The 16936-nt window shown below is 43.6% G+C and overlaps 1 protein-coding gene across 3 annotated transcripts in view; it reads right to left on the bottom strand.

Moving 5' to 3' along the window:
• The window catches only part of zfhx4 (zinc finger homeobox 4), a 77143-nt gene that overhangs the window by 47282 nt on the left and 12925 nt on the right, over positions 1 to 16936 (bottom strand). For all 3 annotated transcript variants that reach the window (XM_053860675.1, XM_053860674.1, XM_053860676.1), the window contains exons 2-5: positions 5777 to 8297; positions 5272 to 5484; positions 4734 to 5028; positions 2598 to 3139 (exon numbers count right to left, since the gene is read on the bottom strand). In XM_053860675.1, the coding sequence (XP_053716650.1) occupies positions 2598 to 3139; positions 4734 to 5028; positions 5272 to 5484; positions 5777 to 8251 (3525 nt within the window). In that variant the 5' untranslated portion in view covers positions 8252 to 8297. The remainder of the gene's footprint in view (positions 1 to 2597; positions 3140 to 4733; positions 5029 to 5271; positions 5485 to 5776; positions 8298 to 16936) is intronic.

The following is a 16936-nucleotide window of genomic DNA, read 5'->3' as shown; positions in this document are numbered from 1 at the left end:
AGCATATTTTCAAATCCTGTTTTGTTTAAAGGACAACATTAAGGGATTTTTTTTTAAAGACTACAATGACACAAAGGTCAACTGGCATTATTGTGACAGAGATCAATGTAATTTTGCAATTAGGGACGGACAGAATTTCTGAGCCTGTATCCAATGGATGTTAGCACAGCTAACAGATAAAAGAGAAATGGGGAAAAACAGAGATATGGAAATTACTATGAATGCTGGGGAGACACACAGACAAGGGAGGGGCAACGATGACTGAAGACGTTCTGAGATTTATTCCAGCAGTCATCTGAAAAACAGGTGCCACGGCCTATGAGACAGTGGTTGTACCAGTATGTGTGTGGTCTATGGCATATTGACCATGAACATTCTCAGCTACTAATGACCCAAGGGTACTGGCCGGATCACAACCTCAAAGCTCAGTGGACACATGCACTAAAGTATACACAGTCTCCATAAACTAAACCTCAGCAACACTTGTGAGACACACTGACAGATTTACTTCAGTCTGAATGTGTATTAAGGCCAGTATTTGTTCATAAGAATCATAACCATAACCACCCCTGCGTTAGCACCGCATATTGTTAATGCAAGCGTTTGGAAATTATTTTCCACAATGGAAGACTTTACGAACCGACGACATTTTATCCTCTTGGGACAGACGGAAATCTTTTCAAAAGCTACAGAGGCATACGTTTCCTTATAAGGTCTTCAACTTCCTTCCCCACCTGCTGTGCCCAGCGCACTTGATGTCCCTGTGCTGCAAATGTCATTTGCCTTTTGCAAAGTCTGGGAAAAAACCCTTAAAATTCCCCTTTAGGCGTACTTTATCAGGGCTACAAAGCAGTCATAAAAACTCCAGAATATGCTTTTTGTTTATATCTTCATACGGGTTCCCCAAGTCATAAGGATACATCATGTTTCCAAAAAGTCCAGATGGTAGAGTCGTCAATTCTGAAATCTTTGGTACGCCTCGGCCAAGCTGCCTTCATCCCCATATGCTTTTCACCTCTGCCAGTACATGAAAGAAGAGGTGTTTTTCTGGTCAAATAATGTTTTTTCTTCTTTTACCTCCTCTACCGCCCAATGCTTTTGACCACATGTCGGAGGGTAAAATAGTGGGACTTCTGCCAGAGGCATTAAATGCATCATCTGTGAAACAGATTTGTTAAGGCTTGCACAGTAGGTGGGTGGGCAGATGATGTAAAGGGGTGTATAGGAGTACAGTGGGTGCGAGTTTAACCTTCACTAGCCTTGGATAAACTGCTTTTTTGCCAGAGGTAAGTAGGTCAAAGCTAGCCAGTATCTTTGAAAGATGCCATTACATAAGGTGTGTCAAGGTGCAAAGTAAAAAAAAAAAAAAGAGTTGCCTTTAAGCCACCTCACAAGTTCGAGTCCAAAAAAAAATCTGCTACCAATTTCCACTGTTTTGAATTATGGCAGAAATAGCTTCACATGAATTAGTCACAGATTTACAAAGAATTTATGACTTTGCTTTGCATTTGCAAAAACACTTCAAGCATGAATCAGGGGAAAAAATCAAGACATGTCATATGACGATATAAAATTTAAATCACATGGTTTGCCTTGTTTTGGTTTAATTTTAGACTTAAAAGGGCAAAGTCACACTTGTTTGGCTGAAACCAATACAATACACACACACATGCACACACGGGTTTGGTAAAGACGGAACACGATCCTCATTAATGTAATGCACTTGATCCTGTTCTAGAGGTCAAGGCCTTGGAAATGAAACAGCTTCTCCTGAGCGAACGTCTGATGAATTAATTCACCTTTGCTCTGTCACAGATTAGAAAGGTTCTAAATATTTCAGAATTATTAGAACATAGAGAAGGAATAGTGTCAAGCAGCCCTTTACTGAGATGAAAAACTGTGCTTCCCATGTTCAATGGTTATATGGTGACAAAAAATATATACAGTCCGTGGTAGTGCCTGATGGGTAGATCGCCAATATTTCGATATATTTTTAAATGATGTCAACTCAATCTGAAATTCATATTGCTGTCACGATGACAAATAGCTGAATATACTACCCTTTGTCACTGGCTAACTATGTACATTTGACATGTTTGTCTGATAAAATAACAGCACAAGAAGAAATTGTTGTCCACAGTAGAGTCATACTATACATGGCAATTCATATCTTGCCATTTTGTGTTGAGTCATTTCAGTCCACTGTAACGTTGTCATAAAAAGGAATTCCCGAATCATTCCAAGATTATTTACAGCTAAATGAATTAGTAGCAAAAGCATCTGAAAATAATTGGAAAGTTGGAATATCTGCGATCCACAGTATGTGACTTATGTATAATTAAGAGTAACAGTAGCGATAGCAAGAACTGCACGCATATCTGATGGCAATCGTCCCACATACACAGTGACCTTTTCTATCGCTGTCATTCTGCTCTCATGGGAAATTGAAGGCCTTTTGATGGCTGCAGTTAAGAAAAAGGGGCACAATATCTTTTTAATGAATTTGTATACAAATAACGTGGTGTTTGCTTTTGTTGATGTATGTGATGATAGTGGTATATTTCAGCATTTTAAACATGACAGAAATATGCTTTTACCTTGTAGAGGCGGATGGAAGCTTCATGCCGCTGGTTGGTGGCATGTAGCCTCAGTTTATCCACACTATTGCTGTAATAGTCACAGGCATTGCACTTGAGGTGCACAGGGTTGCCAATGGCCACACACTTTAATCTCCACTGGTTGGCTTTGCCTCCCTCCTTGATGTGGGCCACCAGCTGGTGCTTCTGCATGTGCTTGTCCGTCTTGCAGTGCAGCTGAAAGTTGGCCTTAAGCTGCGTGTTGTAGCTGCACAGCTTGCACTGGTAGACGTCGCCGACCACACAGCGCCACTCCTCTTCGGGCAAAGAGCGCTCTGCGTTCACATGAGTGTTGAGAGCCTCCAGGCTGTCGGTGGAGTAGCAGTTGCACACAGCACACTGGTACAGACGCAGCAAGGGGTCACTAATGGGGGGCGACAAGGAGCCAAGGGAAGGGTCCGACGAAGGGACGCCACCCATTGCACCTGAGGACACCAGCGATAGGTCATCGGCCATAAGTTGACCAGTGGCGAGACGCAACTCCGCTGAGAGGTCACTGTTCACTGTGAAAAAAATAAACAGAAGACAGTGTCATGTCATTTTAGTTTTTTCTTCTTAAAACTACCACAGCAAAGGAAAGATACTTTCAGCCGTCAGTGGTGCTTCCAATGGCCCTCCCATCAGTTTCATCAATTTAAATTGTAAAGGCTTTAAAAGCTGGTATTGACCCCGACATTTAAAAAAAAATGAAACAAAGAGCTATCCTTCTATCTAAAATGAATAGAGCGTTTAAAAGGAGAGGAAACCCCTTTTTATGAAATGAAAAATGGTGTTCAAGGCGAAGTGATTCCTCTCACAGGCTTCTTTCTCAAAAAGGGATTTGATAAAATAAAGCCTCGCAGAGGACTTTGGCTCCTTACAAAGTCTTGTCTATAAAAAACCCTAATAGGATTGAATCAGGATCAATTACAATCATCCTTTTCAACTTGCTAACTCGCTCATCAGGTAACTTTAATTACTGCTCACAGCAGTGGTGCCACAATGGTTTTAAGGCACTGAGCTTTTTGTTACGCACAGATCTGAAAAGAATGTATTACACAGTACGGCTTTCTTCGGTCCACCCGGCACCGAGTGGGAAAACAGATCTGCCATTCACAGAAATGCAATTAACTGTGTTGTTTGATCTCTTCATTGTCTTTCAAAGCTTGTGCCTCGCTTACAGCGACTTCATGTTTGGAACACACAAGACGGTTATTTTTAATTTATTTTATTTTGCACCCAATTAATCTGAGATTTAAATAACCTGAGAGTCTTTACCACAATGCCACAGTATTATAGCAGGGAGCTTAAGAGTGAAGTGTTGCAGTCCAAATCATTTTATCACCGCACACTGCTGTGTTACTTGTAGTGAAAACAAAAAAGCACAATCCGGATTGTGGTAACTGAATACATGAACGCTAAACTTTATGGTCATTTCTGTGCATGCTTACCAGAAAGGCATGTTTGCACCGCATTAACAGCTGAGCTCGCGATGGAGACCTGTGATATGCAAGTGTAATTCACAGAGAGTACATCTGCTATCTGAGCTCCTCACTATAGGAGGGTGTATGGATGTGTGTTGTGTGTGGCATTCATGTGCGGGTGTGAGTGTGTGTAACACGGCAGGGTCATTGTTAAATCTCTTTCCCTCCTATGGGAATCCACTTCCTGCTGTGCATGTGTGTGCGCTTTAGGATGGGAGAAGGTGGGGCGGTGTGTTTGGTAGCAGAGGTGGTTGGGGGGGGGGGGATTAAGCTGACTTAAGAAAATTACAAATGAAAGATTAAGAATAATTCTCATGTGGCATCTCATAATCACTTTTTAATCAGAAAGAAGGGTCAAAGAAATGAGACAATGGCAGAGGCACCACATGAGAGCCGAGATAAGAGAAGGAGAGAAAAAAGACGAGGATGAGCGAGGGGGTGAGGTAAAAAGGGAACATAAGAGAAAAAGGAAGGTGAGAGGGGAAGGGGAAAAACAGAGGGCAACAACAAAAGGCGCAGAGATAAAAACAATACCCCGATGACATCAGATATGCGAGATTACCATCACAAACTGACAGACATGCATTGCAGACTTCGTGGGACAAAATATGTCAGAAAAGTCCTTTCAACTCACCTAGACCAGATCCAAGAGCACTGGCTGTTGCAGGATCTAGCTGGAATGGGTTAATCATCATCTGAGCATCTGGGCCACTGCCGCCAGCTGGGTTCTCCAGTTTGACACCAGCGAGTCCCATGTTTTGGGCCAGGTAGTACTGGTACAGCTCTGCCTCAGCTGGGGCCAGCCCGAGATGGAGGCTGTGTTGGATCTGCTTCATGTTCTGTTGTAGCAGCATCATGTTGTGCATGTGCTTCTCACTGGTCATGTGGATTCGCAGGTTCCGTGCCACATTGGTCTCGTAGTCACATACCTGTTAGACCACAGTTCAACGATATATTCAGTAAGTGCTTTCAATTTGCTTTGAAAACAGCAAGAAATTGAAATACATGAGACACCCAGATTCCCAATTATTAGAGTCACATGACGCAGGCACCAAAAATAATGGGCCCAGTGACGCAGAGTGAAATAATAACATCATTGTGCACATAGTGTAGCAAGCCAATTGCTATGTTGCTACTGCACTGCTACAATGATGGTCTGTTTGCTTTATTACCTCGCAGCGCCAAGTGGGTTTCTGTTTGGGCTTGGATGGCGAGGGCGCACCGCAGCCTCCTCCAAGGCTCGCACTGGGCACCGCGCTGGCATGGTTGTGGTTGTATTGTGCCTCACTTCCTCCATTCTGCAGCGTTTGTACGTTGTTTAGATGCTTGTCAGACTGCATATGAATGCTAAGGTTGCCTTTGGTGGTAGTTGAGTAATTGCATACCTAAAGAATCAGACACAGTTTAAGTAGGGGAAATATTTGGAAATATATTACCTTTTTTGTCCTTTTGAAGAACCTCCCAAATCTAAATCACAATTTCAAACAACTAATGCAATTCTCATGCCAATATCTTTCATGCCATTAAGTCATCCAGAGCGCTCCAACAGATGCAATATGTGTAATACCAAAGAAGAAAAATCAATGGAAATGGCGCACAACTAGGCGTGAAGTTAGAGTGGGTGCAGCTTCCAAGGGAGAATGACATACATATAGATGAAAGAATGAGCAGACCGACCTCACAGCGGAAAGGCTTGTATCCACAGGTGTAGCTTTCACCTCTTGCTAAGCGAGGGTGAGGCTGTCCTGTACGGCAGTAAACACATGATCCTCCTGATTCTGGATGCTTTTCCTTCATATGGGCATCCAGTGTCTGCTGATACTTGTAGTGCCAGTTACACTTGGGGCACTTCAGTGTCTTGCAGGAATTACGGGAATGCATCATCGTCATATGCCCCCCAAGAGACCGCGAGGACCCCAAGACAGTGTCACACTTTGGACACTCAACTCCACTGCCTGGTGATCCTTCACCCGGGCCCGGGGTCCCTGGCGTACCTGGCGTTCCAGGCGTACTGATATTCCCTGTATGTGATAGAAGAGGTCCTGGACTCTCATCATCCCGACGCAACAAAATCATGTCAAGCGGGTGGGAGGGCGGTGATGACCCATCACGACCTGTTTGGGTTTCATTTGTCGAGTCATTGCTGCTTTCCCGCTCCCTGGTGGCTGCCAGGGTGGCAGACAGCCGGCTTCTTTCCATATCCAGTTTCTCACAACCAGGCAAGGAGGAAGAGGAGGTGGACGTAGGGCCTTTGCTGTTACTGTTAAACATTAGCACACTGTTGGAAAGGGGGGAAATACTTTGGTTTAAGAGAGGGAAATCTTTGCTACTGTTGCTGTCAGCCTGTTTGCCGTCCATCGTCTGCTCTTCCTCTGCGTCAGCCTCCATTTCTACTCCCCCACTGTTCGAGAATTCGTCCTCATCCTGCACTGGACTCTCTCCTCTCACTGCACCAGGCTCCCGCTTAATGGGCGGGTACTGGCTCAGGTCCAGCCCATTGGGTTGCAAAGTGCATGTGTCCCTACTGTGGCCCTTACAGTCACTCTCAGAGTTCCGACCCTCCAGGTTGCCACCAGAGGCAGCAGTAGAAATCCCACTGGAGGTTTTGTGGGCACCAGCCCCTCCCCCGAGGTTTGGGTTGGTCTCGGCCTTTGGCATGGTTTGGTTTCTTGGGGTTTGGTCATTGGAGGAGCTGCTGGCACTGCCCTTCAAAAAAGCAAATCCTGCCTGAAGAGAATCTGCATTCTCCCCACTTGTGTGGAAGGCATTCCACAAGCCACGGAGCCCAGTGTCTGGCCCGAAAAAGTTGGCAGGTGTGGGAAAATGGGGTAGCACAGAATTGGGGGTTTTTTTTGGTTCCAGAAAGCTTATAAGAGGTTCTTTGTCCTTGCCGATGCCCTGGATGATGGCAGAGACGTGCTTATTGCTTAGCAGCTTCTGCTCCTGCTCATTCAGGGTCATTCGGTGGTCGTGAACAGCGTGAGTCACAAAGGAACGGCTGAAGCCAAATGACAGTTTGCACAGGAAACACATCAAAACAGGCTTTCGTCGCCCATCAGACACGCAGCCCTCGAACTTGGACAAGTCCACATTGTTGGGGACATCTTTGGACACACATGAGTTTTTGGCTCCACCATCCCCCGTAAGATAGTCTTTGTCATTCTTGTGGCGGAGGTCATAAACACGGAAACTGTGCAACACGGGACCAGCGCCCGCCAGCCCCCCAGGTGAGGTATTTGGGAAGGAGGGGTGGTCGGCCGCTAGAGATTTATTCCCAAAAGACGAGGCGATGTGGAAGGAGTTGATGATCTGGGGGTAGAAGGACATGGGTGCAGTGGGCTGGTCGAGAGGCTCCTCCCCAGGGCTGAGGCCACCTTGGCCACTGTTAGCCTGGGAATTGTTGAAGGGCTGGGAGGAAAGGAGCCCCCTGAAATGGAGAGACCCAGGGAGCCCTCCCTGGTCGCCACACTGCTCTTTGGTGTCCTCCACGATAAAGGCGGAGCCATCTGGCTGGTAGATGATCTCACCACACAGGTTCTCCACATCACTCTCATCTTCCATTTCGCTGTTCAGTTCACCCACATCTGCAGCACCTCTGTCATGCTCTACCTCCTCATCACTCTCCTCACCCACCATCGTATCCCTCTCCTCACCCTCTTCATGACCTCCGGTTGTAGGCAAGCGGGCATTGGGGCAGTGATGCTCCATGTATTTTTGTAAACTGGAAAATGAGCTAGAACATTCGTTGCAGGGGATCTCTTTTGCCGGTGCCACAGGTGACGTGGCAGGGGCAGAACAGTCCGAACCCAAAGCAGCTCCTCCACCTACTCCTGGTAAAGTCCCAGTAACACTCCCTTTGCTACTGGTAGTAAAGCTTTCTCTCCGACTCTGTTCAATCACAGGGTCAGTGGTTACACTGACAGTAGTGGGGGTAGCTGACAACCTCAGCAGGCTAACAACGGGCTCTCCAATGCCATTTTCCGACTCTCCAATGGCTACAGGCGATAATTGGTTGTTATTGGTGTTGCTGCTGTTGGTGACAGTGGTCTCCATGGCCACGACAGGGTTGTCCTCAGCAGCAGCGTCCAGTCTCTGGCCACCATGTTCTTGCTGCCGTGACGACACCATAGGGGGAGAGTCACAAGTTGCCATTTCGACCACTACATAGGGATCTCATCTCATCCAGCCTAACAGGGACCTGAAATGGAAGACAGAAACAAATAAAATGGTTATTACACGTGTTTAAGACCAAACAAAACATTCTACAATAAATAATAATAAAAATTCTACAATATTCTACGAGGATATGGATAATAAGCCTTACTCAGTAATGTGACCAAACCAAAAAAATGCAATCCTTAGTTTAAATCTTTTGTCAAAACTACAATCCGCAAAACGTGATTCATCAAAAATGAATACATTTTAAAAAATGAAATTCTGAAACTGAAACACGGACCATCTTGGTTCAGACAGGGATATTTGACCCAAGTTGTACTTACTTCATTAGGTCACGCAAAAACATAAGAGGATTGACAAGAATTCTTCACCAGCAAAATGTGACATATGTCAACAAGAGTGAAAGAAAACGTTATGTAGCGGCAAACTATTTTGGACTTCAGAAAAAATACCTAATTACAGTGGAAAAAGTCACATCAAAGTTCTGTTTTTTAGGAAGAAGAAGTGGATTAGATTAAGAAGAGTCTTGTCGGCCAAATCAGTCTTGGCATGCTCTCGCCAGTCAGGAGTTGTTAATTAAGCAGCACCTATTAACCTATTAATGCCCTGAAGACACGGTTGAGACTGTGTGGATGAGGCAAGCAAGATTAGGAATGCACTATATAATCCCCATTGACTAATGCTGGACTCAGTCTTGTATTTGAGTTCACCATGATTCCTGAAGCAGGTTTTGTGCTCCTGTCTATGCTGAACTCTGAGAAACTTGAGAGAGAATTACGACAACAACGCAATGAACATGAAAAGCTGTAAATAAACAACGCTTAAAGGCAGTTCTTTTTATCAGAAATGTTTCCACACTGTATCATCCAAGTGAAGATAATTGTGTTTGGCTGTCTTGATACAGTACCGAAGCCTTAATAGATGCGTGCTTGTAAATGAGCTGGCATTAAAAGAAAGCTTTAAAGAGCCATGTAAACCTTCAACCCATTCCACCTGCTGCTTAATTCTGCCTCCTTTTCTGCACACACTCTCTCCCTAACAACAAAGCTACAAAGCAATTAGAGGATTAATCTGAAACAATCCAGGGCTAAACAAAGCCAGTGGGAGGGACTGTGAAAGCGTGAGGAATGAAATTAAACATGTGTGAGTATGTTTGCGGGTGCGTGCGTTTGTGCGCGCACGCTGTAATCAGGTCTAATCTGACATTTCCAAGAGATGATTCCATGGGGACTAGTGATAGATTAAAAGAGAGAAATTATGTTTTCTCTCAGTGTGCCGCAACAATGTTCGGTGTTTCAATGTGAGATTAAAGAAGCATTCATGAGGAGGAAATTAATATTTGGTTCCTGCTGGTGACATTTGGCAAAAAATTGTCAGAAAGGGATAAGTGAAATAAGAAAAGGCTGTTTTGAAGCTGCGGTTTGAATTTTGAAGCATATTTTTGTCATGCCTGTGTCGCCTACATGAAAAAGCAGAACTCTATTGATCCTCTTTGTGAGGAAATTCAGTTTGTCCTCTGACAAGCAGCCACTCAGGCGACACTGAGAGCAAACAGAGGTTAGTCGTCTTATCCGGGGACATGAGTCCAGCAAGTCTGGGGCTGGGATTGAACCAGCAACGTTCCAGTCACAACGAACCACTTTGGGTGATAAACACCAGGCACCTGCATTAATCAGATGTCGACGGTAAGACATGGATCCAGTCATCCATTTATAAGCTTAAAATTGATGAATAATGATGAATTTAAAAATAAAATATCTGATTTTGGATTAGGAAAGAATAAAGGTACATAATGTGAACTGGATTTCTTCTTCACACCGGAGGGTGAAGTTGATCAAAACCAGAAAGTCTGAGCACAAACACCACAGTAGCAACATGAACGTCTTCTTGTCAGAGGTGCCATTTTGATTGGGGAATGACTCCAAACTGAATCCTTGTCTGGATATTAAACACTGAAGTTCATAAATGATGCATCACTGATCACTTTAAGTATGCAATAACAACTTGGGGATAGGACCTGGGCAGATTTTCACATGCAGAATAGTAGCTTGCTTCAAGGTTCCTTGCTTAAGAATGAATTGACAATTTTAACTGTCATCTCGCAGACATGCGAAGAACAATGTAAATTAAATATTTTACATGTACAGTCATGGAGTCATGGCTTGCTGCCAACCCTCCATCGATAAATGCTTGTTTATGTTGCTTTTGACTTGTGGTCTTTCTACAAATATAGGAACAACACACATTATTCTGTCTACTAAACAGTCATAACCACATTACCCAATCAAAGACACGTAGTCCGTCAACCACCAAACCAAACGACCGATGGTTCTACAGCACTGACAAGACATGTCTACTGAAGAGTACACATCCATTGCCTCTGTCATGTTATTATTTGAAGTGCCTTTAACAAAAACCAAACATCACATGGCACCATACCAAACACTGGTGTGGCGCCACGAGGTCGAGTGCAAGCATTTCACTCACAACCTACAGAAAGAGCCCATCTAATACATCAAATACAATATTGCCGCCACAATTTATTTTCAGCTCCAAAAAACAAAATACCTTGCGTCTTGCCTTGGGCATCGAGAGGTAGTGCAGATAACTGTCTTGGTTCATACTGTTCCATTCCATTCCAATGGCTTTGCCCCCTTCCCAGCAGTAGCGACCACTGCTGCTTCTTTTAAAGCAGATCATGTTACTGCTGGACCTAAACCCATACAACCCCAGTGTCCCCTCCCTCCTACTTCCTGCGCTCTGCTAGCCAACCACGCTGTGAGACAGTGCAATTGAGAAAGTTAGATGGACAGATACATCCTGATAGAAACTGACAAAAGCGGCAGTTGTTTCTCTGCACTCGGGAAACAGACGCCCTGCTTTAGAAGAACAAAAGTGATGGTCTAAGCAGCACCTACCTTTGTTTTTTTAATTAAGCATATCCCCTTGCTTTCACACACACACATGCACAGGTAATTAAAGTGGCAGATCAGATCCACTGAGGGGCAAATAATAGCCTTGGAATGTCTGCTTTGGACACTGTTAGTTCTGATGGGAGAGTGGAGCTCAGAGGCCTATTGTTTTTCTCCCCCCACCGCCATCTTTCTTTCCCTCCGTTTGCTTTCGGTCCGTCCCTGTGACACAAAACTTTGGTCTATGGTCTGACCTTTTCCCTTTCTTTTTAATCTGCGTGGCTCTTCCTCAGACTAAAATTGTTGACCAGGTATAAACAGTATTGGAAGCCTGAATCCTGAGAAAACATAACAATAAGCATATTCCATTGTTCGAGGTGTTCGACAAATGAAAACATGTCCAGGGAGCGGTAGACCTGACACACAGAGCTCCTGGTGATGTCAGACTCTCCCCTCGCCTTTGTCCTACTGTCAGACTTTCGTGCTTTCTCAGGAGTCTGCCAAACCTGTAATTGCAGCGCCGCCACAAAGTCGCCTTTGTTTACATGTGTATCTGTTTGTTTCAGATTCCTCTGCAAATTGTCAAGCTCCTTACAAGTAGGAGAATCAGTAGGTGAATATTTTACCTCTGGAATTACACTGACTTAAGCCATTTAAAGAAATACCAGACTTAAATCCATATGGTAACCTGTGAAAGCTTGGTAACTTTAAACAATAAAGACTGGTCAGCATGAGATTATAGTTATATGTCTGTTCCTTGAGGTCCCTTTGAAGGTCACTCTTCTCTCCGCATGTGGCCCCGGAGCCCAACACCAAATCTCCTTTCAAAATGTCACCAAACGTTAACCAAAGACAAAGGCGAAGGGTGCTGTGAAAGCCTGTACATCTATCTCCCACTGTCAGTGCAATGAATAGGCCTACTCCGGTATAATTAGACCTGTTTGTTTGTTTCCATGCATAAACGGCCCAATGGCGCACAAAAACAGCAACATACGAACGGAATTATCGCTTTCTGCTGTCTTCAAAAAGCTGCAAGCACACATGCACACAATCACAGGCTACTTTGTGTCTTAGGTCTTAAGAGAAAAAGACAGCGGGAGAAAATGGCCAAACTTGAGAGGGGGATGGCTTTTGTGTGACCAAGGTTTTTCCGTTGTTCTTACTTCTAAAGGGTTTAAAGCAAGTCTTGTTTGTTGCCTGGAGGTGTAATAGTAGACATTAGATATAGTAGATCTCCCTGGTGCACCCGACACACACAGCCCTGTCCTCTGTGTTTCCCTTAAGAGCAAAGGCCTTTATTAACAAAAGACACCATGTTATTATTGAAAGGTGCGGCTCAGACACCTACATCAGGTGCCTCTTCATTTAGCAGAGGAACCTTGTTCCAACAAATTACTCGCTCCACAAAAATGCTGAAGACAAAACCCAAATTACACATGTATTTATTTATGACAGGGGAGTCAAAAACAATGTGAGGAACACAAGGATGGAAGTAGGTTTTTTTTTGTGTTTTTAAGCAGGTATGCAGGTCCTATCCCTCAGGTTGATGACAAGTAAATTGGTCTCATTGCTCACTCAGGAAACATTACACCTGGCTGCGCTTCAGGTTCATACCTGATAAGTAATTGTTCCTGAAAGAAAATATCTGAGTAGCACAGGAAATATCCAGCAGCAGGTGAACAGAAAACAAAAACGGCCAAATGCGCTAAACCCAGTTGACTGGAGGCTGAGAGAACGTGAAACTTGAAGGCCATGTTGCCTTTTTTGTTTTTCTTTGCAACACGAGCGTCACACCACTCAAGCTACAGATGGGTCCCAAAATCTGATCGAGGGTCAGATTACAGCTCCAGACAGAGGAGCGAAAATACTTCTTTCAGCAGTGCTCCAGGGCGACTGCTAAACAGACGGTCGGGTTTCCTATTTAGTTTGAACAATTTACTACTGTGAAGACATTTGTCAATATTGCTAGTCAGGATCGATGCTGGTCTTCCGTTGTGTTGACAAATCACGACACCACATATCAATTGAAACATGAGATTTATCAAGCATCTATCAAGATTTATCTGCTGGGACACATCGTCCTACTTCCCTGACCATGGCATCAAAGGCAATGTAGGCAACTAATACCCAGGTTTTCTTGCCTTACCGAGCACTCAGAGCAGCAAAGACAACAAAAACATGAGTTTTTTCTTTGCTGGCAATCTGGAAACACTCTCAAGTTAATTAGACTTGATTGGAAATGAACCACACAAACAAAGGGCAGTCTATGCCCGGACTGTTATGGCCGTGCACGTGCACGCATGCTTGCACATGAGGGTACTATATCCACCATAGGACAGCACTCCTCCTCCTCCCAAAACCCAGCAGATTAAGAGAATGCATCAGCAAAGAATGTGTGACGACCTCCGCTGCCACGGCACAAAACTTTCAGCCCCTGATGCCACAAAAGGCAAGAAGGTAATTAAGTTTGAAAGAATAGAGTCAGTGGCACAAACAATGCGCTAGTGTCCATGGGTGGGGGATCGGAGGGGGGGCTGTGTTAAACGTGTATATATGTGTGCATGTCTATGTGTCGGGGGTGAAGCAGAAAAGCCATTAACATTCAATGGTCGGGTGAGAGTAAGGAGGGAGGGCAAAGGGGAACTGAGGATGGAATTCTCCCTGTGTGCTCTCCCTGTCCTCCATCGCAGCACGACTTGTCTGTTCATTCTTTATATTTGTCTCATTTCTTTTCATTTTTGTCTCAGCTGCTTTCACACAGGGTTTTCAGACCCATGACTTCTTATAATTGCCCCCTTCTCATGGTTAAAAGCCCATCTTTTTGGCTCATTTCTAATCCATCCCTTCATAAAAGCAACATTATTCTTGTTTATGTTTCTTCCTCTCGGGCTAATTTTACGAATGGAGCTGGCAGACACAAGGAAGCACATCTGGCTGTTCCCAATATTTAGCGTGTCCATTTCATTAACAATATTTCTAGCATATGGCTAGAGTTGCTATAGCAATGGTGTAGAATCAGGAGAGAAAAAACAGTGCAATGGCTGGAGGTTGAGTCCTGTGTATCGTTTGCCAAACACACATAGATGCAAGTGATGTTTGAAATGTAAGCAACATACACTAGGGGTCAACAATAGGGACAAAATTTCATATCTCTACATCATGCCACATATCCCGATATCAATACGATTCTAGATGGCTATAGGTTATCTATGTAGCCATGTGTTTTTTTACCATTATACAAAATGATGGAGATAGTTGGATGATTGCCAGTGGCTGGTCAATGTTGTTGATCAATGGCAAGCAGAAAATTACCTTTGCCAGTTGCTCTTAGCTGCACATAGAAACGCAAACACCAAATTTGCCACTATCATAGCTTCAAATGTGGGTCGAGCACAGAAAACTGAGATAGTTGATATGAACATCTTGAACGTTCTCACATCTCAATATCAATATGATAACGTTATAGGTTTCAGCCCTAATACACAAAAATGATATGTGGTGGGAATCATCTTTTTGATGCCAGACCCGGTCTGAAAAAAATATTTTTCTCACCACGTCACTAATGTCTTCACGGGTCCCAGGCAAGAGTGAGCAAAAACACTATGAGGGCAGTGAAAAACATGCGCTGCACATCATGGTTATCACCTGAGAGTGCTAAAGGTTAAGTAAGTTTCAGCATGGACTGTTAATAAAGTAACGAAAAACATACATTTGAGTCTTTCATCTTTCTTGTTGCCTCTCCAGAAAAGCAGCTTAACTCAATTAGCAAATGTTATTTGCAGAATCACACACAGAACTCTCGGACTCACTAAAAGCGAACTGTCCCCTCCCACGTGGCCGTAGCTAAAAAAGAAGTATTCATCGCTCATGCATGTGTATCAGCGGGAGTGTGTGTGTCAGAGTAAAAACAGTGTGCCGTTGTTGGCGTATGTGCGTTCAGACAGTGGCGGGATCATGAGACACATTTACGTCAGATGAGTGAATCAGACAAACCACTGCTAATTTTAATGAGGGATTCCTTGGAAGGAAAAAGAGGGCGAGAGTCTGTGGTATCTGAGACCAAGCAAAAAGCATCATATTGAGTTGTGTGTTCGCAAGAGAGTGACATTGAGACCATGTGTTTGCACAAACTGGTGTCCATCTCGCTTAATACTCAGCTGGGGAAATCAAGTCGCCAACTAATTGTGTTTCTGCAGCGTTATGTGTTTAGTAATCTGCCTCTCTTTGTCTCTGCATCTCACCAGAGATGTGGATTAGTGCTAAAATGATGACTGCTTAATCCTTGATTTGCCTGTACTAAATAAATATTAATCTAGCCTGCTCGTCATGCTCTTGCAAGGTACACATACACAATATGAAAGAGCTTAGCTGTTACATAAATCACGGTCTTATCTTTTGGATGTGGCTAAAGCATGAAACCGCACACACACACGCGCTCAAAGCTCACGCGCCAATAATATGGCACGTAGACGAGGGTCGGTATGGTCGGATTATTTGTCAAGTGAAATTAATAATCCAGATAAAAAGTGTTTTTAAAATACTAGGCGTTTAGAGGTACATAAATATTCTCAAAAATTGAAGATGAATAGCAATGTCATTTTCCTGAACTACACCAGATCTCACAGTGGATGCCATCTTTGTTAGGCAGCAGTAGGTGGACACTCTCCCTTGTCATTTATTTTTTACTTAAATCAGTAAAAACAACCTTAAAAAAGAAATCAATATTAAATGTGTTCTCAAGACAGTCTTACACTGCCAATGCATTTCTTTATGCCTATGAGCAATACCTGCATGGCAACATTGAGACTGGGGTGCATCACTCTTTAATCCAAAAATATCACACGTCTCGCAGCCTGTGGCTCATCGTCCTAAAGAAAATAATTTTCGGTGGTACAGTCTTCACACATTAACACCCGCCCAGCTAAGCAGAGCTACAGTCTGCATGGACCCTTCTTAGGTCTGGATAGACAGACTTTAAAATCGCTGGTGAGAATGCGTGATTTTGAAGGAACATTATATCAAAATCACACCTTCAAACATAGTTAAAGTTAGTTAAGAACAAAATGATGATATTTTTTTATTAGATCAACAGCCTTAAAATACAAAACAATGAAAGATATAGATGATCAGGAATAAGGGAAGAATATTATAGGCTTATCATAATAGCCAGTCTATGTTCTGAAGAGCAAAAAAAAAACTCAGATGTGAAATCTAAAAACTGCTGCCACTCATCTCCTTTCGCCCGCACAAACACATGCACACACATAAACTGACACGGCTGTGGTAGTTCAGCGCAGAAGAGGTTAAGCAAACAGCGTCCACGTCAGTCAAGGATAGCACACACTCAGACAGACAGAGAGAGCAGTCTCTGACGCAGGCATTTCACATCCACCTGGCAAATATAAAAGGCTGGTTATACTATGTAAACCATATAAATACAATCGTTTTTTTTTTGCATTCACAACTGAAAAAAGTTGTAGCTTCGGCAAGAGCAGTGAGTTTTCATGGGATTCTGGAGCCAACTGCAAGGGATTGCACAAGCAAGTTGTTGCCAGAAAATTTAGTCCTTTTTTTAGTACAAGGAAATGTCACAAATATTACCCTATTTGGAAAAAATGATCTGTGCCACGCAGACTGGTACTACAGCCAAGTGATTAGATTGTGCCGCAGACTAGTAAGAGAACACTAACACCTTGCTAATCGTCCAACTCGATTTCTGGCCTGGTTACCAAACAGTGCAGTTATTTTC

The sequence above is a fragment of the Synchiropus splendidus genome, chromosome 3 (genome assembly GCF_027744825.2).
Source record: "Synchiropus splendidus isolate RoL2022-P1 chromosome 3, RoL_Sspl_1.0, whole genome shotgun sequence".
Classification (NCBI taxonomy): Eukaryota; Metazoa; Chordata; class Actinopteri; order Syngnathiformes; family Callionymidae; genus Synchiropus; species Synchiropus splendidus.
This window is presented reverse-complemented; position numbering and strand designations above follow the sequence as displayed.